The 26,445-nt window shown below is 41.8% G+C and overlaps 1 protein-coding gene across 1 annotated transcript in view; it reads right to left on the minus strand.

The window, feature by feature from the left end:
* LOC113406437 (intersectin-1-like) overlaps positions 1-26,445 on the minus strand; it is a 198,772-nt gene that overhangs the window by 115,177 nt on the left and 57,150 nt on the right. Inside the window, exons 5-11 of the mRNA XM_026651320.2 lie at positions 23,896-24,056; positions 20,841-21,020; positions 20,014-20,107; positions 14,321-14,421; positions 12,946-13,009; positions 2,285-2,422; positions 1,452-1,567 (exon numbers count right to left, since the gene is read on the minus strand). Of these exons, the coding sequence (XP_026507105.1) occupies positions 1,452-1,567; positions 2,285-2,422; positions 12,946-13,009; positions 14,321-14,421; positions 20,014-20,107; positions 20,841-21,020; positions 23,896-24,056 (854 nt within the window). The remainder of the gene's footprint in view (positions 1-1,451; positions 1,568-2,284; positions 2,423-12,945; positions 13,010-14,320; positions 14,422-20,013; positions 20,108-20,840; positions 21,021-23,895; positions 24,057-26,445) is intronic.

Below are 26,445 nucleotides of genomic sequence, written 5' to 3' on the forward strand. Positions count from 1 at the left end.
GGCTATGGTTCATTAATTTATTGAGAAAACTTCTGAAAAATTGTCAAATTGAATCCAGGCTGTGAAGAGCACAATTATTAAACTACTGTGCTCACCTTGAGCCTCACATTTAAATCACTTAATATATTCACTGATTATCATTTTATTTACAGCATTTCGTTTATAATAGAGCAGACACAGAAAGAGGTAAGTTAAGTTTGAGACGCAGTATAACAGCTTAAGAGCAATTTAACTGCAGTTACAAAGTTATCTTTTCTGTGAGCAGCATACTGCATGATTTCAAGATATTTTTCTGATAAAACAACACTAAGACATGAGTGAAAATATGACACCAAGCTTTGGGTGTGTTTCAGTCACTAATTGCCTCAGGGTTAGGTCCGTGATATAGTAACAACACATCCCACACAAGACATCAGTTTGAGGATTCAAGTTAGATCTCTCACTTCAGGATTGGCACTGCCTCGAGGCACTGCACAGAAAGCCTGTTGAGGGGGCGGCAATACCTCACATCATTCTACCAGGGCCACCATCTTGCTGCCACAAAGGGGTATAGAGTAGATTCATTGAGGTAATTTAGCTGAGTCCAGTCCTCCTTTGCCAGAGGGGCATTCGGGAAGATGTGCAGTTCATAGTGAAGAAAACGGAGTACACTTTGGATGGGTGGAAACAAGTTTTGTTTCTCTAGTTCTCTGAAAGAATGTAGTGAACATTTCAACTGGAAATATGCTCTAAAAAGTCATCATGCAGGATAAGCCCAGCTGGCTGTTACTATTGCTTCACACCAACAACTAAGTATCAACGTAATAAGCCAAGAATTCCTCGATAAAGTTTTAGAGGTTTTAATATCAGAAGCCATTTTGTTAATATTCAGAAAACCTGAGATCTTCTTAAACAGAACTGATTAAAAGTGTATAAAACCATAAAGTACATAGATTACAATGAAACAGACCTGTATATACACACTATGGTCCTGATCCTCCACACAGGCCAAAATACACTCGGCGCAAGTCGGGGGTGGGAGGTGGGGGTCAAAAGCAACATTATACCACTATTGCAGTAGCCCCAGTCTGGGCCTACCAGCCATCAGGGCAAGACAAAGCAGCGTGAAAGCTGTTCTTGTGTCTGCTGCCAATGGCCCACAGAGGCCATTTCAGAAACTGGGAATCAGCTGGACACAGCAACATCTCAGCCATGCTTCTTGCATCACAATGTAACCATAACAAAAAAATCTTAATGTTATTAATATATGTGAACAGCTGATATGTTCTGTCCTGTTAAACCAGAAAGCACTATCTAAACTTACACTCACTCACCTGAAGAAGAGTTCTGTGTAGCTTAAAAGTTTGTCTCCGACCAACATAAGTTGGTCCAATAAAAGATATTACCTCACCCACCTCGTCTCTGATATCCTGGGACCAACACAGCTACAACAACACTGCAAACTCACTAACCTGGCAATTTCTTTTCCAATTGTTGCTGTTCTTCTTCCAACACTGGTTCTTCTGGCAACCTTTGGTCTACAGATACTGAGCTTATCACAGAGATGCCACTGCCAGAGCGTACTCTTCTGCCAATTAAAAATAGTTATAAATTGTGTAAACCACTTATGGCCAAAATGTTTGACAACTATGGTCTAGGCAAGAGATCAAGAAGCAAGGAGATACAGGAGCTCAAATTTAATTAAAAAAAACATTGTGTGCAGTAAGTTATGAATCACTATCCGTAAGATTAAATTTCAAGTTCCTGAGACAGTGAACATATGTAAAGATGTCTTCTCACTGCAATTTTGCCTTGGAAAAGGAAAATGGAAAAAGAAGTAGGGTGACTCAGCATCTGGAATCCATAAATACTTACTGGACCACAAGCCAGAATTTACTACAATAGAAGTTCAGGCCAAGTTTTGAATTCTCCCACATCTCCTTGTGGTGCAGTAAAAGGGAGGATAATATTGGGTAGCTGAATTACAATAGATTTTAGTTCAAATTGCTTTAGTTCTCAGTTTATTTTCCTAAAATTCACTTAAATACTCTTAAAGTCACTTCTTGTGATGGAGAGTCTTCATTTGCCAGTAACAAATAATAAAAGCTACAGCAGACATTTCCCCAGTGAGAAAGTATTGCATGCCGTCTATGCAATGCAAAGATAATGGGATAAGTAGCAGCTTTTTCCAGCCCCTTATCCTTGACTTCCACACAACTGAACAGAAAGATCAAAATAGGTTTCCCAAACAAAACCAAGATTAAGTAGTTTAGGAATGAAATAGCACAATTTATAACCATTTTACCTAAATGAAGGTGGAATATATTCTGGAGGCAGTACAGGTGGCAATGGTTGTCCAGACATGGCCACATCAATTAAGTGCATAGCCAGAATAAACTCTTCTGCTGTAAGTTTTCCATCTTGGTCAATATCCGAAAGATTCCTGTTTAATGAAAAGACCCAAATAAATCAGTTTTAAAATAATTTTAAATTCAAATACTCATTAAGTGGCACGGTTTCTATATGATCAATTCACAAGTGATTCATTTTTTCTTATTTCTATTGTTAGACAATTGACAACAATTTCCCCCCATTTAAGTTTAAAATCTCTTATGGCTGGGCTGAAATCAAGTGTACCACCCCTCTTCCCTCAATTTATAATCTCTGCATCCACATCTGCTCCATGGTTTCTACTCCTTCAGGCCTAGAATTACCGGTGCACCCACTACAAGAAGCAAGATTGGCTGGTGGAGTCTTGTTCCTCCCACAAATATCCACTGCACAATGCAGTGCAGGAAGGGTCAAATTGGACTAGTTTATGGTGGTTTGGCACACCTACAGTTTTTCTTGGAGGCTGCTACCATGTTCTTGGAATTTAAGCTTTCATTTAAAAGAAGTTAAGATCCAGCACTGACAAATGCAAAGAAAACTTGAATGTTAACCAAGTATAAACCAAGGCAACGATGTCTGATGATGCCCTAAACTAGTTCTGACACATGTGTGAAATGTCTTTATTCGTATTAAGAGTTTAAATTTTCATCATTAGAGTTCAGAGTTTTAGCTTCATTAGTTATTGGATGCTGATTCAAAGCATTCAGACAAGGCTCATACTCCAGAGATCTTTGAGAATGGAGTGTTTTGGACATCTCAAGTGTATAAGGTTTTATTTGTGGGCAGAATTTAGAAGACTACTAACCTATTCCTTCCCGCCCCCCAACCCCACAGCACCATTGATCCATGTCTGTGCCACTGATCTTCTTAGTGGGGCCATCCCCAGCATGGGCTCACAAATCCTGCCTCCTGCATGCAACCACACTGGTTCTATTTCCGGAGGATAAGCCTCAGGGAAGTGAGCAAGATCACCCTCTCATGGAGTGCAACTCTCTCCTTTCATCTATGAGTGCTCCCCTGTAGGTGCAGCAGTGCCCCCTGCGCCTGGGATTAGAGATCTTCATCAGCAGTGCCCTTTGGACTGCACATGCACACCTCCCTGTCTCACACCATGAGCGGGACATATATATAGCACTGTGCGGCCCGACCGCCCCCAAGTTCCTTCTTTGTTGCAGAGCTTATCTTTCAGCTCTGAAGCAAAGGGGAGGAGGATGGGGAGTGGAGCACGCATAGGGACACATCTCAAAGAAGCTCAGTTACTGCACTGAGGTGAGTAACCGTCTCTTCAAGTGATGTCGCTATGGATGGAGGTGATTATAAAGCAGTACCCCCAGTGCTCCACTGTAGGTGATTATAAAGCAATACCCCAAGTTGGAAAGCTGGAGCTTTGGAGCGGCATTTACTGTGGATGATAGGACAGTGTGTCCTAGCAGAGTATCTGATGTGACATCCTGAGTAATGGTGTAGTGACAGCTAAAAGCGTCCGCTGATGTGCATGTGGCTGCTTTGCAAATATCAGCAATCAGGACATTGTTAAGAAAGGTGATTGAGGTGGAGAGTGAGCGAGTGGAATGTGCTCTAGTTCCAGGGGGAGGTTATCGATTGTGTAGTGAGTAGGAAAGATGTATACACTGTGAAATCCACTTGGAAAGGCATTGCTTTGAAATGACTGCGCCTTTCGATCTTTTGGCCATTGGGAGGAATAAGTGTGATGATTTCCTGAAAGGTTTAGTTCTGTCCAGGTAGAAAGCTAATGCTCATCTGATGTCCAGGGTGTAAAATGTTGCCTCCTGTTTGTTGCTGTGTGTCATTGGAAAGAAGCAGGGAAGGTGGATAGGTTGGTTTAGATGGAAAGTGGATGGTACCTCAGGTAAAAAATTTTGTATGTCGGCGTAGCGTAACCTTGTCTTTATGAAAAATCATGTATGGTAGGTATGCCATAAGTGCTCCAATTTCACCAATCCACCGGCAGAGGTGGTAACAAAAAAATACTGTTCTTGTATGATAAATGAACATAGAAGCAAGTTGCCATTGGTTCGAATGGAGGTCTAGTGACAAGAGTCCCAAGCCGGGGTTGGATCCCATATGTGAGGGTAAAGATTTTGGAGGCCCTTCAGGAATCGTTTAATGAGCGGGTGGGTGAAGATGGAGTGGCCGTCTATCTCGCAGTGAAAGGTTGTGATGGCTGCCAAATGCACACCTATGGAGCTCATGGAGAACGCGAATCTTTTAAAGGTATAAAACATAGTCCAAGACAAGTGGTAATGGAGTGCTCAGTGCCTCAACCTGATGGGAGGCGCACCAGGATTGGATTCTAGTCCATTTGTGGAGGTAAGTGCCTCTAGTCATATCACGCCTGCTGTTCGAAAGTACATTTAACTGCTTCCAAAGAGGTTATTTCTGAATCCCAGCACCATGGAGGAGCCATGTGTTCAGGTGGAGTAGCTGTGGATTGGGATGGAGGATGCAACCCTCATCCTGTAAAAGAAGTCACTGGAGTTGGACAGATAGTGGTTGGAGGGCATACTGTCATGCAAATGAGGTAAGTATACCAGATCTGGGGTGGCCATGTCGGAGCTATATGCATGACTCTGGCTCTGTCCCCTTGGTTCTTGTGGAGTACTCTGAACAGAAGGGGGAAGGGAGGGAAGGCAGAGTACCAGTGTATCCCATGTGATAAGGAAGGCATCTTCCAGGAATCCGCATCCTCGACCCACTCTTGAGCAAAACTAAGGGCAGTGGGAATTCGCCAGTGTGGCCAAGAGGCCTATGGAGGGTAATCCCCAGCAGTTGAGGATGTGCTGAAGGACTCCCGTATCTTGTTCCCATGTGTGATTGTGAGAGAATCTCCTGCTCAGTGAGCCTGCAGTGGTGTTCTGGTGTCCAGGGAGATATACAGCTAAGATGGTGATGCAGTGTTGGATACACCAGTTCCATAATTTCAGTGCCTCAGAGTAGAGAGTGAGATCTCGCTCAACCTTGCCTGTCGATGTAGAACATGCAGGCCATATTGTCAGTCATGACTCTGATAGCACATCACACTACCAGTGGGAGAAAACATCAGCAGGTATTGCAGACTGCTCATAACTCTAGGACGTTGATATGTAGGGTAGATTCGATTAAGGACCATCTGTCCTGCACTGTGTGAATGTGCAAGTGTGCTCCCCAATCAATTAAGGAGTTGGTTGTTAGAATCATGGACGGTGCTGGTTAAAGGAAAGGGACCCTGACACAAACGTTTTTGATCTGTGTCCACCAGACTAGTTAGTCCTTGACCTTCATAGGTATAGATAGGAGTTTGTGAAGGATGTGTTTGTGAGGTACATAGACTATGTAGCTATGCCTGGAGACATAACATGTGCGTACTTTACCATGAAGGCGGCTGCTGCCATGTGGCCAAGTAGTTGGCGACATGCCCTGGCTGAGATCTGGGGACAGGTTCTCACCGTGAATACAAGATTGACTATAACTGAAAATCTGAGAGCTAGGAGGAAGGCTCTGGCTTGTATGGCATCCAATTGTGCCTCAATAAACTCCAGGTGTTGCACCAATGTTAGTGTAGATTTCTCCAGGTTTATGCAAAGCCCGAAGCTCGAGAAAAGGTCCATTGTCACTCAGACACTGTGAAGAGCATCTGTTTTGGATGGAGTTTTGAGGAGGCAGTCATCTAAGTATGGAAAGATGACAACGCCTTCTTTGTGTAGGTAGGCAGCCACTACCACAAGGACTTTGGAGAACACACAAGGGGCTGTCAAGAGTTTGAAGAGCAGTACTTTGTATTGCTAGTGATCAGTAAGACTACGATTTAGTCACAGGTATTTTTAGTAAGAGTCATGGACAGGTCACAGGCAATAAGAAAAATTCATGGCCTGTGACCTGTCCATGACTTAAATACCTGTGACTAAATCTTGGAGTGTGAGGTGGCGCGTGAGGGAGGAGATGCTGCTGCTGGGGCGTGCCTGGGGCCAGCAGCACCGCTGCCAGGGCTAGCAAACCGTGGCTATTCCGGCCACCCCAAGACCACTGCCAGGAGCCAGCCGAGCAGCAGCCTGTGTGGCTATCCCTAGGTCCACCTGAGCAGCTGGTCCCAGAGCCAGCTGCTTGAGTGGCCCTCGGGTTAGCCACACTGGCCACTGCAGAAGTCATGGAAAGTCACGGAACCAGTGACTTCCGCGACCTCCGTGACAGACACAGCCATAGTGATCAGTCCCCAGGATGAATCGGAGAAAGCGGGTGTGGACAGCGTATATCGTGATGTGAAAGTATGAGTCTTGGAGGTTGAGGAACAAGAAGCAGTCCCCTGTTCAAGTGCCAGGATAATGGTAGAACAGATAACCATCTTGAAGCGTTGCAGTTTGACTAACTCGTTTAGGTTTCGAAGGTCTAGGATTGGCTCCACCCGCCAGATTTCTTTTGGATCAGAAAATAATGGGAATAAAAACCCTTCCCTCTGTGCTGGGATGGGACCGGCTCTATGGCTCCCAGTTGCAGAAGGTGATTTATTTCTTCTTGTAGAAGGGGTTCGTGAGAAGGATCCCTGAAGAGGGATGGGAAGGGGGGGGGGGGGGGGGGGGGACAGAAGAGATAGGAAAGGAATGGAGTATGCTTTCTTGATTATCCCTAAAACCCACTTGTCTGAGGCAAGTAGCTGCCATGATGGAAAGAAAGGGGATAGAAGATTGCCAAACTGGTGGGACGTTGGAGATGATTGTTTTGACTGGAATAGAGGGAGGCTTCTCAGGGCCTCGAACACACCTTCAAAATTATTTGGCCAAAGGTATGTGAGAGGTAGCCCTTGAGAAGTCACATGTCTGTGCTTGATAGGGGGCTTTTGTCAACAGTGTTGAGTATCGCACGGTTGTTGGGGGGTGTACTGCTGTGGTCAGGATCATGGGAGGAAGTTGGTATTTCCCCAGGCGTCTCATTGGCGCTGGTGAGTAAATGCCACGAGAGCAGACAGTTGCTTAAGAATCCTTAAGGGAGTGCAGGGACTCATCCATACACTCCGCAAATAATTTGGGGCCCTCAAAGGGTAGGTCCTCGACAGTGGTTTATACCTCCTTAGGAAGGCCAGAGCGCTGTGGCTATGATGCCCGTCTCATGACTACGGCAGTCATGATGGAATGGGCAGTGGTATCCATGGAGTCCAAGGGGGCTTGTAAAGCCATACAGGCCAAGAGGTATCCTTTGGATACAAGTGCCTGGAGTTGCTCTTTTTTGTCATCAGGAAGGTCTTAGCAGAGTTCCTGTATTTTGGAATAGTTGAGATAATTGTATTTGGCCATGAGAGCCTTGCAGTTGGATATCCGGAATTGGAGCGTAGCAGATAAATAAGCCGTGTGTCCATATACACCTCTACCCCGATATAACGCTGTCCTCAGGAGCCAAAAAAAAATCTTACTGCGTTATAGGTGAAACCGCGTTATATCGAACTTGCTTTGATCGGCCAGAGTGCGCAGCCCCGCCCCCCTGGATCGCGGCTTTACCGCGTTATATCCGAATTCATGTTATATCGGGTCGCGTTATATCGGGGTAGAGGTGTAGTTCCAATTGCTTCCAGTCTGTCATGAGCAGTGGATTGAGGTTGGTATTGGCATCCCTTTTTGTGTACGGCGTTGACAACGAAGGAATTTGGAATGGAGTGAGAAAAGAGATTCCATGTCATTTGCAAGAATGTAATATTTTTTGTCTGCCCACTTGCAGGTTGGTGGGATAGACACTGGGGTCTGCAGAGCACCTTGGTGGGGTCGAGAAGGGCCTCACTGACAGGAAGGTCTACTTTGGAGGATGAGGATGCACGCAGGATGTCAAGGAGTTTATGCTGCTGTTCTTTCACTGCCTCCAAAGGAATCTAGAGGGAGTCTGCAATCCTGCGAAACAACTCCTGAAAGCTTTTAAAGTCATTTGCTGCAGTAGGGGGTGGAGGCATGATAGCCTCATCGGGGGAAGAAGAGGAGAAGTGGAGTGGTGGTGAAACTTCCTCCTCTTGGTCTTCCTCCTTGTCTGCTATGGGGAGAGGTTCAGTCTCGTGGTCAAGAGACCGATGGAGATGGTGAATGTGTAGGCCTCTGGCTTTGCTCTATGGGAGGCTTTCCGAACTGTGCCCTGTCTATGTCCCAAGGATCCTGTATGGCCAATATGGAGGGAGTGGAATGTGGGGTTAAATCCATTGCGGTCCATAGCAGGGCTTGGTCCGGTTGTGGATAGTGAAGACATGTAGAAGACGCATCTTGTGCCTGTCCCAAGTATGAGAGTGGGACAAAGTACTCCTCCTCCTCTGCAATGCTGGGGAAGGGCGGTGCCATCCTCGGAGGGGAAAGGGAACAATGCTGTGATTCTGGAGAGGAGGATGGAAGTGGAGGGAGATTGTGTCTGAGTAGTGGTGACTCAAGAAGATAAGATACAAGCAGGTCCTTGGGGTTTCTGAACTCCTGGGGAGGAGCAGCATCAACACCAGTGCATGGGTCAGTGCCTGAGGAAGAGGTGCATTCTCTTGACCAGACACCAGATGGAGTTGAAGACTTGCTCAGTGCTAAAATGGACCTCGGCGCTGGTGGTTTTGTCCGTGCTATGGTGCCCAAAGTTGGTCTGGTTAGGGCAGTTGGTACCAGTACCAAGAGATGGTGCCAACGGCTGTAGGTCTGCCCTCTTGGGGTCTTTAGACCTTTGCTTAGCTCCGGTACTTACTTACTTAGCTCTGGAGGTACTTGGACGGTCCGTGGAGCTACATCCCCTCTCCGAGGATGTGAGGGAACTGACCTTGCAGGGGATGACGTTCTGGCGGGTGGTGCCTCAGAAGATCATGGGGGAGTCTGTTTCTTCCCATGTGTGGGAAAAAGAAGATTTTCTTTTAGAAGGACAGGGCAAATGAGGGTCAGTGGACAACCAAGTGGAGCATTAGAGCTGCACGGGTGAAACGTCCAGGCCAGGGTCTGATGCTGGATGCAATGATTTCTCCATGAGGAGAAGTCGCAGCCGAATGTCCTACATTTTCTAGCCCTGGCAGTCAGTTATGGCAATGAGTACACTTTTTTGGTACGTGTCCCTGTCCCACGCAGCAAATACACTGTGGGTGACCATCAGTTACCAGGAAGGTGTCCCAGCAGGAAACGCACCTCTTAAACCCAGGAGATCTAGAGATAAGGGTGATGAGAAAAGCTTCTCAGTCGGGAATGGCGGGAAGCGGCAAAAGGTAAACCTAAGCTCTGAAGGGTAAGAGCTATGAAGGGTAAGCTATGGGAGAATAAGAGGACAAAAAAAATATTTATTTATTTTTTAATAGGGAGAGGATGAGAAAGGAAGAACTAACTACTAAACTATACTAAAACTAACAGGTAAGGCACTATCTCAGAGATCAAAAGGAGAAGCAGGCTTTGCTGCAGATTCTGTCCCAGACCAAAGGGAGTAGAGAGCTAACTGGGGGGCAGTCAGACCGTACAACGCTATATATACACGTCCCATTCATGGCGCGAGATGGGGAGATGCACATGTGTAGTCTGACGGGCACTGCTGATGAAGATCTCTGATCCAAGGCGCAGGGGGCACGGCCGCACCTACAGTGGAGCACCCATAGAGACATCACTCAAAGAAGAACTACAAGTTATGTTTGCAACTTCTCAAATGTGTCAACTGTTCCCCTCCATCCACCCCCAGCCATCCACACACTTCAAGCCCTGGCAGCAAGTATTACATCTTTGGCTAGTGTGACGTTGTCTGATTAAAGTACACCTCTACCCCGATATAACGCTGTCCTCGGGAGCCAAAAAAATCTTACCGCATTATAGATGAAACCGCATTATATTGAACTTGCTTTGATCCATCGGAGTGTGCAGCCCCGCCCCCCCCGGAGCGCTGCTTTACCGCATTATATCCGAATTCGTGTTATATCGGGTCACGTTATATCGGGGTAGAGGTGTATAATTATGCCAACCACTGTTGCTACCACTGTTATATACTTGCAATGAATCTTATAACGAGTGTAACACATGGCCGGAAAGGGTTAAGCATCTTGCAGGCTAACTAACCCAGGGTCAGCCTGTAGAGACATGTTAAAAATGGTAATTAAGGCCATTCAAGGCTAGATAGGCTAGAACTTTGAAATACAAACCTGTATTGTTAAAGAATTAGAGGTGATACTAATTGTGTGTATTTTAGATAATAGTCATGTAAACAGACAGTTCCTGTCTGTCACTATAACTATTAATTCAGAAGTCAAAAGGGGAATATTAACATTTAGATGAATCTTGGGTGAAAGAATGTCATTGTCTATATGTCTCTTTGAAGTTTGTAATAGACTGCCTAATGGATAAATTGCCCTATGTTAATTTGTGTAACTAATTACTGCTGGTGCTTAGGAAACAGGAGCTTACATCAAAAGCCTATTGTTTACCCAGAATTGTATGGTCAAGCGAAACTGTATAAAAGACCACTGGGTCCTGATCCTGACATCTCAGATCTGCTTAAGCTTCATCAGGGGAAGTTTGAGTTGCCAGATTGAGATCCCAGTTAAGCTGCTACTCCCTGAATGTGATATTAGACATTGGACTATAACCTATGGACTAAAATTCTAAAAGAACTCTTTGCAACTACAAAGCTCACCATCTCTGCTATGTATCTGAACCTCAAGAATTGAACTCATGTCTATATGTATATTGATCTTTTAACTGTATTCTCTCTCTTTTCTAATAAATTTTAGTTTAATTAATAAGAATTGGCTGTAAGCATGTATTTGGGTAAGATCTGGAATATTCAATAACTTGGGAGGTAATGTGTCCGATCCTTTGGAATTGGTAGAACCTTTTCTTTTATATGATGAAATAAGATTTTTCAGAAATCTTCATCATATTTGACTTGGGTACCTGGATTGAGACCTGAGGCTGCGTTACTTCAAGGGAACTGTGGTGTTGGTTTCTGGGCAACCAGTGAAGTAATAAAGAAGCTGTTTTATGCTGGCTTGGTAAATCTAAGTATTGAAAATATCCACCAGCTTCAGGGATTATCTACCCCATTCTTTGCAGTTCACCCTAATTGAGTGACCTCCGCTGGCCCTCACTGGGACCCCAGTCACAGCTAGTGATCTTCTGGATTATTGGGTTGCCATTGCTTCTTATAGCAACTTTGTTAGGAAACAAAAGAGAAGAGGCTACTGTAGGTAGGGTTTGGCTTAGAAAGCAAGTATGGCAGAGCCACTATGCAACAGTGACAATATAGTTGACATCCTAGCACAGGGGAAATCATGTGGTAGTACTGTAGTGAGACACTGAATGTCAAGCAGAGATTTAAGAAGAGAGGAAGTTAATTAAAAATAGCCAGCAGAGAACAATCCATCAGTTAAAATACACAAAAGTGGCATGGAGGCCATTTCAAACATCACAGAAGGTGACCCTGAACAATCAGGAACCAAAATACCAGGAGAGTAGTAAAAAGGCAAATTAAATAAATACATACATACATACATACTAAAGCCACTATGCAGTTACAAAGCAAGGTACAAGAGTTTACTCAGGCTGAAGGAGAAATGAGGGACCTGGTTGGTTATGTTAATAGAAGGCAATCTACTTTGGCAGATAAGAATGCTAAGGAAAAAAACAAAAGAAACTCCTTTAAAGCACATCAAAGAGGAGAAACTCAATGAGTTAATGCTTCTGCCAGGACACAACTAGTGATAAAGGGCAATTTTACAGGCTACGGTTTTCTTTATTACACATTTTAAAAAAATGCTTTTTTGTATTACGTACCAGGGTATAATTTCACTACAGGTAAGAGAAACGAAGTGGCTTTTTTAGGAACAACTAAAAAACAAAACCAAGTAAAAATGCCAGGTATGTTTTCAACTCATACAGAAGGTGAGGAATACTATAGGTATCTAATGTAAAATAAACGTGAAGAGTTCCTTTTATGAACCATTTTTTACATTTTATAAGAATTAGCGGACATTAGAAAAATGCCATGGCAACTAATCTAATTCCTCTGATAATGCCCATTATTAAATAGGTTTCAGAGTAGCAGCCGTGTTAGTCTGTATCTGCAAAAAGAACACGAGTACTTGTGGCACCTTAAAGGCTAACAAATTTATTTGAGCATAAGCTTTCGTGGGCTACAGCCCACTTCTTCGGATGCATAGAATGGAACATATATTGAGGAGATACATATACACATACAGAAAGCATGAAAAGGTGGGAGTTGCCTATCTTGATTATCACTTCAAAAGTTTTTTTTCCCCCTCTTACTTAATTGGCCTCTCAGAGTTGGTAAGACAACTCCCACCTTTTCATGCTCTCTGTATGTGTATATCTATCTCCTCAATATATGTTCCATTCTATGCATCCGAAGAAGTGGGCTGTAGCCCACAAAAGCTTATGCTCAAATAAATTTGTTAGTCTCTAAGGTGCCACAAGTACTCCTGTTCTTTTTGCATTATTAAATAGTAATGTTAATGTGTACAAGTATGCAGTTTTTAGTGTATATCTTGTGTAAAGAAAAAGACAGAAAAATTTAACAAGTTAGCAGAAAGGGTATAATCCAGAGTGATAAGTACTTTTCTGATTTGAGAAAAATTAAAGGAACTATCTTTACCATATCGTAGCCAACTGAGCCTGTGGTAAACTTGATTGCATAAGGATAGTTCTTGCTTGTGGACCTAACAAATTAGAACAAGGGTTAAGAAACAAACAAAAACAAAAAATCAGCAAACATTATTCCGGAGCAGAACTCAGTTTTGAGGGGCTGACCTGGAAAATATCAGTCCCTATGTGTTAAAGCTGAACATACTACTACTACTCAGAACAAATTGTCACGGTGTACAAGAGGGAAGTTATTTTAAAAGAATATCTAAGATTACGGAATGCTGCTCGGGTTAGTAAACCCACATTTGATGTACCCTTTCCCACTGCACAGGCAGTTTTCTATCATGATGGGGAAAATGTCCCTCATGAAAGGGGCACACAAAGCTTGATCCAGCCACCCATGTCCTTCGCATGAGTCACAGTTTGCCACAACCAATTTCATACCTCACAATAAGCTCTTGGGATGACATAGGGGTGAGGGAGGATTCCTGTACATGCTCAGTGCCTCCCCTCATTTGGGATGGGTTCTCTCTTGGGCAGAGGCAACTGTGTGTGTGGTCTGAAGAGAAAGCTCCTTGTTGACAGCCTACCAGCCAGGTGATGAGGCTGCCAGCCAGGTGAAAGTGTTAATCACTTCTCAGCACTTTCACCCAACAGGCCTCTTCACCCGCTTGCTAGGTTGTCAACAAGGAGTAAGGGGGACAAGAAGAATCCCACAATTGTCAAAGTGTCAATGGGGTGGTCAATGGGGATCAGGAGCCCTGTCCAACTACACGAGCAGGATAAGTTTCAAAAAGAAAATGAAGTAAGTTCTGGGGCGTGGATCTCAGAGTCAGAGTTAGAGTTTAAGGCTAGAAGGGACCACCTTTACAATAAATCAGTGTGAAAGCAGGAGTGAGGAGAGGAAAAAAGTTAGCAAGAAGTTAATGGAATTTGCAGGTGCCCAGTACCTCTCATAATCTTGTACCAGGGGCATTAGGTGGCTTTGGAACTCCCTTCCCCAACCCTCGCCCATTTTACTAAGAGCCTCTGACTGCACACTAAATGTGTTCTCATGCAGGCTCTTTTAATGCAGTCAGAGGGTCCACTTGGGGAGTTAGTGCAGAGTAGCTAGCGTGCCATAAATTCACACCCTAACTTCCCTGTGTAGACAAGCCCTAAGTAGCAATCGCTCACAAATGATCATATGTTTGCTCTCAATTGTAATCAAAGTGCGGATGGAAAACAATATAGAAAATAAGCATTTTTTCCCTCGCATTTCACTATGGGAACTCAGCTGTCACTCGCCTTCCATAATTTAAGCACCACATGAACAGACATATAATTGTCAAAAATCAATCAAATGGAAGTAAAAAATAAAAAAAATATATAAATTGTTCTAATACCTGTTAAGTGTCCACTCATCATTTTGTCATGGCTATTGAACAGCTGCCTATATTTCAGTCTTGATGACTGAGGAACAGCCCATTCTGCTACAGGAGGCACACTGGAATTAGGAGAGAGAAAAAACTCAATTACGTTTAAATGTTTCAAGCTACAGGAGGACAGATTGAAGTTCAAGTTTTACATCTGAATTTGTTCTTTCAACAATTTTTCCCAACTCTTACTTCAAAAATATTACACACTACTGAAGTTGTGATTGAGAACAGTGACCCAGTTCAGCATTTTAAAAGCATGTTTCTTATCCCAAATTAGGTCAAATATTCATCCTTGTCATAGATAGCTTTGCTTTTTCGGAAAGGTAGAGAAGTAAATAATCTATGTGCTTTGGAAGACTCAAGATATGCAAAATCTTTGTTCAGTTGTATGGTTGGAAACTCTCCATGTAGTTGGTAGAAACAGCATCTCATCTTATGCTAACCTTAACCAGCTGTCTTTCCAGCCTAGCAACCAACCAACCAGAGGCTGATTAGGAAAAACAAACAGAGCTGAAAAGAAACAAACAGAGCTAACAGAAAATACAAGTATTTTAAATAGGTCAGCTATTTGCAGAGACAGTTTCGTGATGCTAGCCTGCCAATGTGTCTCAATACTAAGAACTGGAAAGAGCAGGTATAGGAATGAAATGTCTTCAGCCCCATTTAACCCTTGGTCCTCTATTAAGACTGCCAAAACATGCCAGGACACTAGGACACAGTAAGAATTGGACTGAGACAATCCAATTTCTTTCACATAGGCCACTGAACAGATTGCATAGAAACTACCTTCCCTACTGACCTGAGAAGAACTGAAACCACTAAACTGGTAGTGATTCTTATTTTCCATTCTAACATTGCCTGAGCCAGTCTGCATCCCTTATCCCCCTCCCCCTCCTCAAACTATATATTTATTTTAAATTGAAATTATTAAACTAGTAAGCTCCTTTTAATCTTAAAAAAAACACATCTACATTTTGCACTGGAACACAATATATTAATGTCTAAATTTAAGTGATGAAAGGTGAATTTAAAAGATTTTTAAAATATTGATCGCTGAAAAGCCACCATATTTGGGTGCATTTGTCCCCCGCAATCTCTTCCTGTTTATTCCCCAGTATTGGATGGCTGTGGTGACAGATATGGAGCTGCTATGTAATAATCTAAGAATAGTAAGATATAATAATTTTATGAACACTGTATATGAACTGGTCAGTGAAGTAAGTTATAAGACTTTCCTGTATTGATGTAACTTAATAAGGGGCTCTGGGAAAATCAAGCTGGAAAGCAACACAATGGATCTACAAAAAAAACAAGGAGTACTTGTGGCACCTTAGAGACGAACACATTTATTTGGGCATAAGCTTTCATGGGCTAAAACCCACTTCATCAGATGCATGGAGTGGAAAATACAGTAGGAATATTATATAAATACACACACACACCCATGAAAAAATGGAGGTTGCCATACCAATTCTAACGAGACTAATCAATTAAGGTGGGCTATTATCAGCAGGAGAAAAAAAACATTTGTAGTGATAATCAGGATGGCCCATTTCAAACAGCTGACAAGAAGGTGTGAGTAACAGTAGGAGGGAATTAACATGGGGAAATAGTTTTTAGTTTGTGTAATGACCCATCCACTCCCAGTCTTTATTCAAGCATAATTTAATGGTGTCCAGTTTGAAAATTAATTCCAGTTCTACAGTTTCTCATTGGAGTCTGTTTTTGAAGTTTTTTTGTTGAAAAATTGCGACTTTTAGGTCTGTAATTGAGTGTCCAGGGAGGTTGAAGTGTTCTCCGACTGGTTTTTGAATGTTATAATTCTTGACGTCTGATTTGTGTCCATTTATTCTTTTGCGTAGAGACTGTCCGGTTTGGCCAATGTACATGGCAGAGGGGCATTGCTGGCGCATGATGGCATATATCACACTGGTAGATGTGCAGGTGAACGAGCCCCAATGATGTGGCTGATGTGATTAGGTCCTATGATGGTGTACCTTGAATAGGACAGAGTTGGCAACGGGCTTTGTTGCAAGGATAGGTTCCTGGGTTAGTGTTTTTGTTGTGTGGTTGCTGGTATTTGCTTCAGGTTGGAGGGCTGTCTGTAAACTTACAGTCCTACAAAAGTTTTTTTCCTCCTGCTGATAATAGCCCACCTTAATTGATTAGTCTCGTTAGAATTGGTATGGCAACCCCTATTTTTTCATGGTGGGTGGGTGGGTGGGTGTCTTCCTACTGTATTTTCCACTGCATGCACCTGATGAAGTGGGTTTTAGCCCACGAAAGCTTATGCCCAAATAAATTTGTTAGTCTCTAAGGTGCCACAAATACTCCTCATTCTTTTTGCTGATACAGACTAACACGGCTACCACTCTGAAACCTGACACAATGGATCTAGACAAGTATCCTCCAAACAAACACTGAACAGTCAAAAAGAGAGGAATGGAGGAGGTGTCAACTGTGAAGAGGTGTCAAGGGGGGACAGGCTGACACAGAGAACAGATCTATGGAGGGAGTCTGAAGAAAACAGACCTTTCCTGCTACCTGCAATGTTAAGCTTTAGAGACGCAGCGATGTGTAGAGATTAGTTTATTGTTTTAAGATCTGTTCTCTAAAACATTTTGCTTCTAAGTAAGTAATACTTTGGTAACCAGTGGATAGAGAGCCTTCTTAAAGCACTGTCACTGTTCCCAGAGGGAACAGAACTGCAGGCACTGAAGAGAAGTCAGGCCTGCTGAGATAATCATGACTGATCACAAGGAACAGCAGCCCAGAGCTCAAGTCTGAGAAGGTATGTCTACACTGCATTTTGGAGCCCATGGTGGGAACAAGAACTGCAGCACAGGTCAACAGATTCAGGGTAGTGGGGCTCGTGCTAGAACTCTTAAAAATTAGGGCTGTCAAACGATTAATTTTTTTAATCATAATTAATTGCAGTTTTAATTGCACTGTTAAACAATAATAGAATACCATTTTATTTAAATATTTTTGGATCTTTTCTACATTTTCAAATATATTGATTTCAACTACAACATGGAATACAAAGTGTACAGTAGTCACTTTATACTATTTTTGTTTACAAATATTTACACCTTACAAATGTAGATTTTTTTTAAACTGCATTCAAAAATAAAACAATGTAAAACTTTAGAGCCTACAAGTCCACTCGGTCCTACTTCTTGTTCAGCCAATTGCTAAGAGAAACAAGTTTGTTTACATTTATGGGAGATAATGCTGCCTGCTTCTTATTTACAATGTCACCTGAAAGTGAGAACAGGCATTCGCATGGCACTTTTGCAGCTGGCATTGCATGGGTTTACATGCCATGTTTATATGCTAAACATTCGTATGTCCCTTCATGCTTTGACCACCATTCCAGAGGACATGCTTCCATACTGATGGCTATCATTAAAAAAATAATGTGTTAATTAAATTTGTGACTGAACTCCTTGGGGGAGAATTATGTCTCCTGCTCCGTGGTTTTATCTGCATTCTGCCATATATTTCGTGTTATGGCAGTCTTGGACTCAGCATATGTTCAACATAAGAACACTTTCATTGCAGATTTGACAAAATGCAAAGAAGGTACCAATATAAGATTTCTAAAGAGAGCTATAACACTTGACCCAAGGTTTCAGAAATCTGAAGTGCCTTCTAAAATCTGAGAGGGACAAGGCGTGGAACATGCTGTCAGAAGTCTTAAAAGAGCAACACACTGATTCGGAAAACTACAGAACCTGAACTACCAAAAAAGAAAATCAACCTGGTGGCATCTGACTTAGATGATGAAAAATGAACATGCATCAGTCTGCACTGCTTTGAATCGTTATCGAGCAGAACCAGTAATCAGCAGTATGGACTTGTAGGTGCTAAAGTTTTACATAACTGCACTCAAAACCAAAACAATGTAACGAAAAAAAAATCTACATTTGTAAATTGCACTTTCATGATAAAGAGACTGCACTACAGTACCTGTATAAAGTGAATTGAAAAATACTATTTCTTTTATCTTATTTTACAGTGCAAATAAATATAATATAAAGTGAACACTGTACACTTTGTATTGTGTTGTAATTGAAATCAGTATATTTGAAAATGTAGAAAAACATCCAAAATATTTAAAATAAATTTAAAGTGGTATTCTTTAATGGTGTGATTAAAACTGCGATCACAATTAATTTTTTAATTGAGTTAACTCAAATTAATTCAAAACAAATTAACTGCAATTAATTGACAGCCCTACTAAAAAATGTTTTCTCATCAGAAAATGCCAATTCATCAAAACCAAAACTTTGTGGAACCATACCTGTTTAAATGATGGAATTTCTGATCAAAATGAGAGACTCTAATCACCACAGACTAGCTAATAGCATGACGGTTAGGGCATTCTGTCTGACTCAGAGCACGGACTTTAGCCTGGGTCTCCCACATCCCAAGTGACTACACTATTCGCTGGACTATAAAGTTAGCGTCTCTCTGGCCCAGTGAATACTTTTCATACACAGTGGAATAGCTCCAACAGGAGATATTTAGAGAAATCGATCCCTGAATAGTCTGCCCACTCTCCTATTCTCCTCCACCTCAAAACTTCAAAAGGTCTCAGGTTCATCCCAATATGTAACAGGAAAATTTTTGAAATCTCAAAGGTTTTACAGGAAAGGAAAACCGTAACTCACCCAGCTCTAGAAGACCAGAGAGTCAGAGGTGAAGTTTGCCTTATAACTGTGATAGCTGTCTTAAGGAATATCCAGTTCTTTTACCTAAGGAGTCCTAGATGTCAGTCCCTATGGAGCTAATCACTATTACTTCACACTGGTGGAAGGGGTACACTCCCCTCCCCGTGTGGGGATTAGAGCATACTGCTTCCACTGTGCTCCCAACAATACTCTGAGACAAACAAAGGTTTGAGTTGCAAGGCATTTTTAATCTCATTTACAGACAAGTAATAGTGACATTTAGCATCTCATACTGTGACACAAAAGAAATTTCCGAGGACAATTTACCTGGAGAGCTAAGATTAAAAGCCAAACAAAATTTAAAACACTTAAAAATGGCATGTGAAGAAGCAATTATTTTCTTCCCTGAAATCCACAGGAATTTGAGCAACTGTTTAGTCCTCAACACTATATTGCAACTATTAACTCCCCTCCCCCATCAAAGTTCTCTAAGTCAATATTTTATGTCTCCTTGGACCAGTCTTAATAAATGCTTAAATATAAGGAAAAACTTACAAGAAAGAGTTAGTCTCTGGACAGCACTCCCACAGTTCCCACATTTTAATATTTTAATTCTGAAACTACTTCTCTATTTTCTAAGAAAAATGTGTTATCTTTCTGCAGCACAAAAGGAGGGGCCTTGTGATATGAAACGAAGCAGACTTTTCTGTACACACTCAAAAGCCTCATGTTGTAATGTGACTTGAAACTTTTAAAAAAAAAAACAGTTAAATGCTCTATTTCAATGGTTTGTAACTAATCTAGTATTTCAAATTTAAAGAAGATATTCTATTAAACCTCTGAAGTAATAACTTGACAAGACTTGATTTTCTTAATTACAGAAGTTAAGTTTAATGAAGAATGGTATTAATCTATTAGAGTCTAAGGCAGTACTGCCTGCTACAGCATATTTCACACATGCACAGACACTCTACACTTACTTACCTAGCCACATCAAATGATTGTGCCTTTTGCAGTTTAGCGTTTAACTGTGACCCAGGTCCAGATCTACTAAACGAAGAACTCTTTGGCAATGTGGCTGTAATAGTAAGAATAATGTTAATCCTGAAAAGTAAATTTGAAACATATCTGTACAATTCACAATGATAGACAACTAACTGCTAACCCCACAAAACAAGTATTATGATTTTAAAATCAGTTTGGGGTTTTTTTAGGCAATGTTCCCAATACAAAAATAAATTAGTAACCTCTCCTCTGCCCCTCAAAAAATAGAACACACATCACCTTCATGACTTCCTGAATTTGCATTCTTTATATAGAATCTGGTTGATACATTAAAGAGCAGCTTACTTTATAAAATAAAAATGGGCATACTGTATATTCTGGTACTTTGAAAATAATCCAAAGAACAGTATTATCTTAATGGCTACAAATCGGTAAGGAGTACCAATGTGTAGGTATCAATTCTGGATGATGGGCAAGCTAATTTTATTGTACTTTTACTAGAGTGCTAACATTTCGTTCATGGTGATTGTTGGTTTGTGTATAGAAATATCCGAAAAATCTAAGTAGTTTTAAAATATAATAAATCTAGATTTCTTCTACTGAAGGTTTAAGTTTTTTGTTTGAGGTTTAAAACTTTTTTTAATCCTATTTGAATTAACCCAATTTAAGTGTATTCCCCAAATAAAGCAATTATTTAAAATAATAAGTTACTAATACCATATTCTCGCTTTTTGGATACAAAGAAAATTGCTCAACAATTTGTTAACAGAAAAAAATTAAATATATAGTGTCAGTATGCAGCATACCAGGATGAGCAAAAGCAGGCAGAGGTTGTATAACAGCAGGAGCTCCATTAGCCAGGGGAGGCACTGCTGCTGTATGAACAGAGGATACTAAAGGTGGAGACATTCCTACTACTGGAATGGACGCCATTGGTACTGGGGCTACAGCTGTAAGAGATGGCATGCTGACAATGCCCCCAATACCTGCATACAAGAAAAAGTAGACATTTTTCTAATTTAGAATCATTTGTATCAGAAAATAATTTAAGGAGTTTGCAGACTGCAGAGTTATACAACAATAAACCTAGAATTAGATAGCAGGTTGAGGTGAAGATAAAGACTCTAAAAAATCCCAGGGTTACCAAGCTCTCAGATAGTGACGGCAACATGAAATGGTTTAGGGAGCAGGGCATAATATTTCATAGTGTATGTATATTATAGGTGTGACGTTGCAGTCTACATGGTTTTATAAAAATATGATAAGTGAATATAATGTAACTGGGATATGCTTCATGCAAAAGGTCTCTTGTAAGGTATCATTACAAAGCTTATAATCTACTGGATGTGATCATCCTACTTGTATAAATGTACCGCTCTTGTATCTAAAACTAGAAATATAAAATATGACTCTGAGGGCCAATTGTAATTATGCAAAGTGTGGGCCATTAATAGTGGTTTGGAATCTTGACTCCCATTAACCAGGACCATTGTCTGCAGATGGCTGTGTTTTACCTGTGAGTCTTCCTGTATGTGTGTGTGCTGGCAAGTGGGTAATGAAGTCTTACAGTGACATGTGATCATGTCACCTGAACTGGAATCCATCTTTAACCTGGTGCTTTTCCAGTGAGGGGGAGGGTGGATGGAAACCCAGCGGGACAAAGGGTTCCTGCCTTAAGCAAAAGATATATAAAGGGGGGGTACAGAACAAAGGGAGAGAGAGGAGCCATCATGAAGAATCCCCTAGTTACCACCTAAGTTGGAACAAGAGCTGTACCAGGGGAAAGAATTGTGTCCAGGCCTGGAAAGTGTCCAGTCTGAGGAAAAAACTTTCTGAAGCATCTTTAAGGGTGAGATTATCTGTATTTAGTTTGATTAGACATAGATTTGCGCATTTTATTTTATTTTGCTTGGTAACTTACTTTGTTCTGTCTGTTACTACTTGGAACCACTTGAATCCTACTTTCTGTATTTAATAAAATCACTTTTTACTCATTAATTAACTCAGAGTATGTATTAATACCCGGGGGAGCAAACGACTGTGCACATCTCTCCATTAGTGTTATAGAGGGCGAACAATTTATGAGTTTACCCTGCATAAGCTTTATACAGGGTAAAACGGATTTATCTGGGTTTAGACCCCATTGGGAGTTGGGCATCTGAGTGCTAAAGACAAGCACACTTCTGTGAGCTGTTTTCAGGTAAACCTGCAGCTTTGGGGCAAGTAATTCAGACCCTGGGTCTGTGTTGGAGCAGACGGGAGTGTCTGGCTCAGCAAGACAGGGTGCTGGAGTCCTGAGCTGGCAGGGAAAACAGGGATAGAAGTAGTCTTGGCACACAGTGGGGTTTCTGTGATCCAACCCATCACAATAGGATTATGTGACTGCAGTGCTAACCAAAGAAATATAAGAATTAGCTATAGAAAATTGTTCACTGTGTGCTAGATGAAGAGCAGTACTGTCAAACACTGGTGGGTAGAGAACCGAAAATCTACATTTAGCCACCGTCCAAAAAGAATGAGTTTCAGGAGAACTGCTCGCAGCCTACTGCCAAAACAAAACAATGCAAAGATAATAGGGTAAAGCACAGTAATAAGAGATTTTAGGTATGAGCACAGCTGCACAGATGACAAGTGAAGGTCAAGGAGATTCAGTGATTCCATTGGGGAAAGAGGTGAGGCTACGTGCACACAGCTGGGAGCAGGTCTACAGTGGGGCTAGGAGAAGAAAAATCTAATTATTTGCTGGATTTCTTGCTTCATAATAAGTTAAATTTCAATCTTTATTATGCTTTTTCTTCCTAAAGTACAATATTTGTTCTTTTGAACTTCACTTAGAAACCAAACAGCAAAAGTTTGGTGAGGGGGGAGGGGGGAAATAACTAATTAGCAGATATACAGGCTTTAAAGGGTGAGAGTTTAGTTGCAACACTTACCAAAAACAGATGCTCCCCAGGTTGCGCAAACCTGACTTACGGAAAAAGTTCCGTAAGTGCCCTTTGGTGGGTTTTTTTGGCGTAATTGTCGGAGATACATTCCCGACTTACGCAAAACTCGACTTATGCAAGGCATTTCGAAACGGAACGGAGCTTCTGTACATTATTTATTTAATTCACTCTTTATGGTGATCACAATTACCAGGCATCTGATGATGAGATGTTGCAAACTAAAGGTTACATGTAAAGTGGTTCTCAACACCAGAATGCAGAAGAAACTCAACATGTTAAGCATGAGGTCCCAGGCTTTGACCCACCCATTTATTTCAATCCTGCATTACCCAATCCTCTCTTTGGTGTCATGACCACTTCAGCAATACCTGTTACAAGAACAAGAGAAGCAGTAGCCAATCTGGCTATTATTAATGCCACTCTTTGCATAGGCCAACAGGTGTGGACTGCTCCCACACTATTCTGGTTAAATTAAATCAAGATCGCTGATCGTAACTGTGGCAGAGGTATTAGAGCTGGAACCCATTAATGAAGACCTAAGAAAACTGCCAGCAAGGTGGTCTCATTGAGGGCCCCCAACTTCGGAATTCATTCACTCCCCTTGGTCTGAAACAGCCCAGCTCTGTTGATCTTCACAGTATGGTGCAAGGCCCATCTGCTTTTCCTAATATTTGGTGAGAGTACAGAGGGAGAGGAGCAAGGTGTGAAATGGAGTAGGAAAAACTGACTTGTTATTGATTATGCCTGGATGCTAAGGAGCCAGGCTCATTAGGCTGTTTTTAAACTATATATCGTTTTGATTGTATAGTACCTTTTCCAATTTTAGAAATTGAAATAAATCAAAATATAAACACCCCAAACAAAACTTTTATAGAGGTTATCATACCACAAAACTAGAAACAAATTCTGCTCTTACCAAACCCTGGTGCACCAGGAATAGCAATGGGAGGCTGCTTCATGGCAGAAGGGAGTGCAGAGGGGAGCTGATAACCTTGTAGTTTTAGTTTGATAAGTTTCATAGCAATAGAAAACTCCATCTGGTCCATCCTCCCATCGTTGTTCATGTCAGCCAGTGCCCTACAAATAAGCAGGATTTACAATTATGTTTTTAAAATTATGACCTTGTGAAGTCTCCCACAAGCAAAGAAAAAACCCCACACATACCAAGAAACTCAAGAATCATCTGATTCCCATTTAAAGAGGAATTCTGTAGAGCAGAACCAGGGTTACTAAGCCACCATTTAAAGAATAAACTGAAAACTTCTCAATTTCTTCCTTTGAATGATGAAATTGTGATTTTCTAAGTTATATTTCACTCCATAAGGGAGCTATAGTATGGTAAGCTGAAAGAAAAGGATTAGTGTAATTCTACAGAAACTTTGCTAAATTGCACAAATTAAAGCGACATGGTACTGCACACAGCACCACAGGGATCCAAATGACTTAGTCAACAAATTTGTACTTCAGCTAGTCCTATAATAAATTGCTCTTTAAATGCATGCTCTGTACTAAACACCATTATAGCTGAGTATACAAATGAGTTTTTCAATTAGACAATAGTGTAAGTATAAAACATTGAGGCCAGTTTTTGAATAGGCTTTCATGTAGAGCAGTCTCTGACTTTACAGTACATCAAATGAAGAAACAAAAAGTGGACTGTTTAAGAAAACAGTGCGCAGCAGGGGGTGGGGAGGGCAGGAGGGGATGAAGAGGGACAACACTAGCTCCTGCAACTGGGAACCAAAATAAAAAAAGTAAATGCATGTTAATGATTTAAGCAATTATAAATTAAGAGTTGCATTATGTTGCTTTCCTTAGAGAGAATAAAAATTATTCTAACTCCAGTACAAAATTTTAGGATTATTTCAAAATTATATTTTGATTATAGGCCATGGAAGGGGCAACACAATACTGTGACCAGATGCCCAGCTGAGAGGCTAGGCAGTCTATAGTTAAACTCTGAGTTTATTTACAATTAAATCAGCACCAAGGAAAGTATTTATGTAAGTAAATTAAGGGTCATCAAAAGGACCTTCCTGGATTGGCAATAATTAATGAAGTTCAATAACTGAGCAGGTAAACACTTTGCCCACATGACTGGAGGCAAAGCTGGGAAAATTTGTAAGACAGAACCTGAAGCCAATTTGTTGCTATATCAGTGCCATCAGTGTACTCTCGAAGCATACTAGACATGGTTGAGATGACAAGCAATATTTCGCCAAGAACAGGGAAACTCCCAGTACTCCATAACACTATGGGCCAGATTTTCAGCAAGTGCAAATCAGCCTAGCTCCATTGTCTTCCATGTAGCCTGGCTCTGCAAATGATAAATCCACCCCAAAATGACTTTTTCGGGGCACCAAAACTACTTAAGAGTTCAGGTCAAATTTGGCAAGTAATTTCTGCTAAAAACCCTCCCTGAAAACAAAAATTTTAAAAGATGTCATTTCAAACTGACATTCAAAACATTTTATTTGACTTGAACAAAATTTTCTGTTTTTCATTACAATGAGAAAAAACTACCTAATTCAGTTTTGGTTCAAAACTAACCAAGCTTTTTTTCCTGTTTTTTTCAAAAATGCTGATTTACACCAGTCAAAAAATCTGGCACTACAAACTTACAGAGAGGAATGAGAAAGCCATCTCTGTATGCTAAGGGCTCCAGAATTTAGAGTTAGAAACTGAAGCACTTCTTGAATGTGGCCCAGCTAGTACGCATATTTCTAGTGGAAGAGAATTCCAGAGGCAAGAGCACTTGCTACAGAGACTGCCCCCCCCCGCCCCCCCATGCCTTCTCTCTCGCCCAGGGAAGTTCACTCAAATATTCCAGATGAATGTTGCCTGCTGTTCAGTAGCTGGATATAAGATCTGCCTAGTTCTCTGGGACTCGAATCAGCTTGGTTAACCGGCTGAGATTTCTAAAGACTAATTAGTAGCATCATCAGAACTGAGTATGTATGTTTCAGTCATTACTTATAAAGTTGCTAGTATGATATAGCTTCAGCTATGACAGGTTTCAGAGTAGCAGCCGTGTTAGTCTGTATCCGCAAAAAGAACAGGAGTAAGGTGCCACAAGTACTAGGGTTACCATAATCCAGCAAGCAAAAAAAGAGGACGGGAGGAGCCCCGCCCCTGTTCTGCCCTAGCCCCGCCCCATCCTGCCGTAGCCCCGCCCCTGCCCCTCCCACTTCCCCCCCTCAGAACCCCCAACCCTCCCCCCGCTCCTTGTCCCCTGACTGCCCCCTCCTGGGACCCCTGCCCCTAACTGCCCCCCAGGACTCCACCCCCTACCTAAGCCTCCCTGCCTCTTGTCCCCTGACTGCCCCCTCCTGAGACCCTCCCCCCATCCTAACTGGCCCCCTAGGACTCTACCCCCTACCTGTACCCTGACTGCCCCAACCCTTATCCACACCCCCACCCCCAGACAGACCCCTGGGACTCCCACGCCCCATCCAACCACTCCCCA

The sequence above is a fragment of the Terrapene carolina genome, unplaced genomic scaffold (assembly GCF_002925995.2).
Source record: "Terrapene carolina triunguis isolate 2854851 unplaced genomic scaffold, T_m_triunguis-2.0 Scaffold30, whole genome shotgun sequence".
In the NCBI taxonomy this organism is placed as follows: domain Eukaryota; kingdom Metazoa; phylum Chordata; order Testudines; family Emydidae; genus Terrapene; species Terrapene triunguis.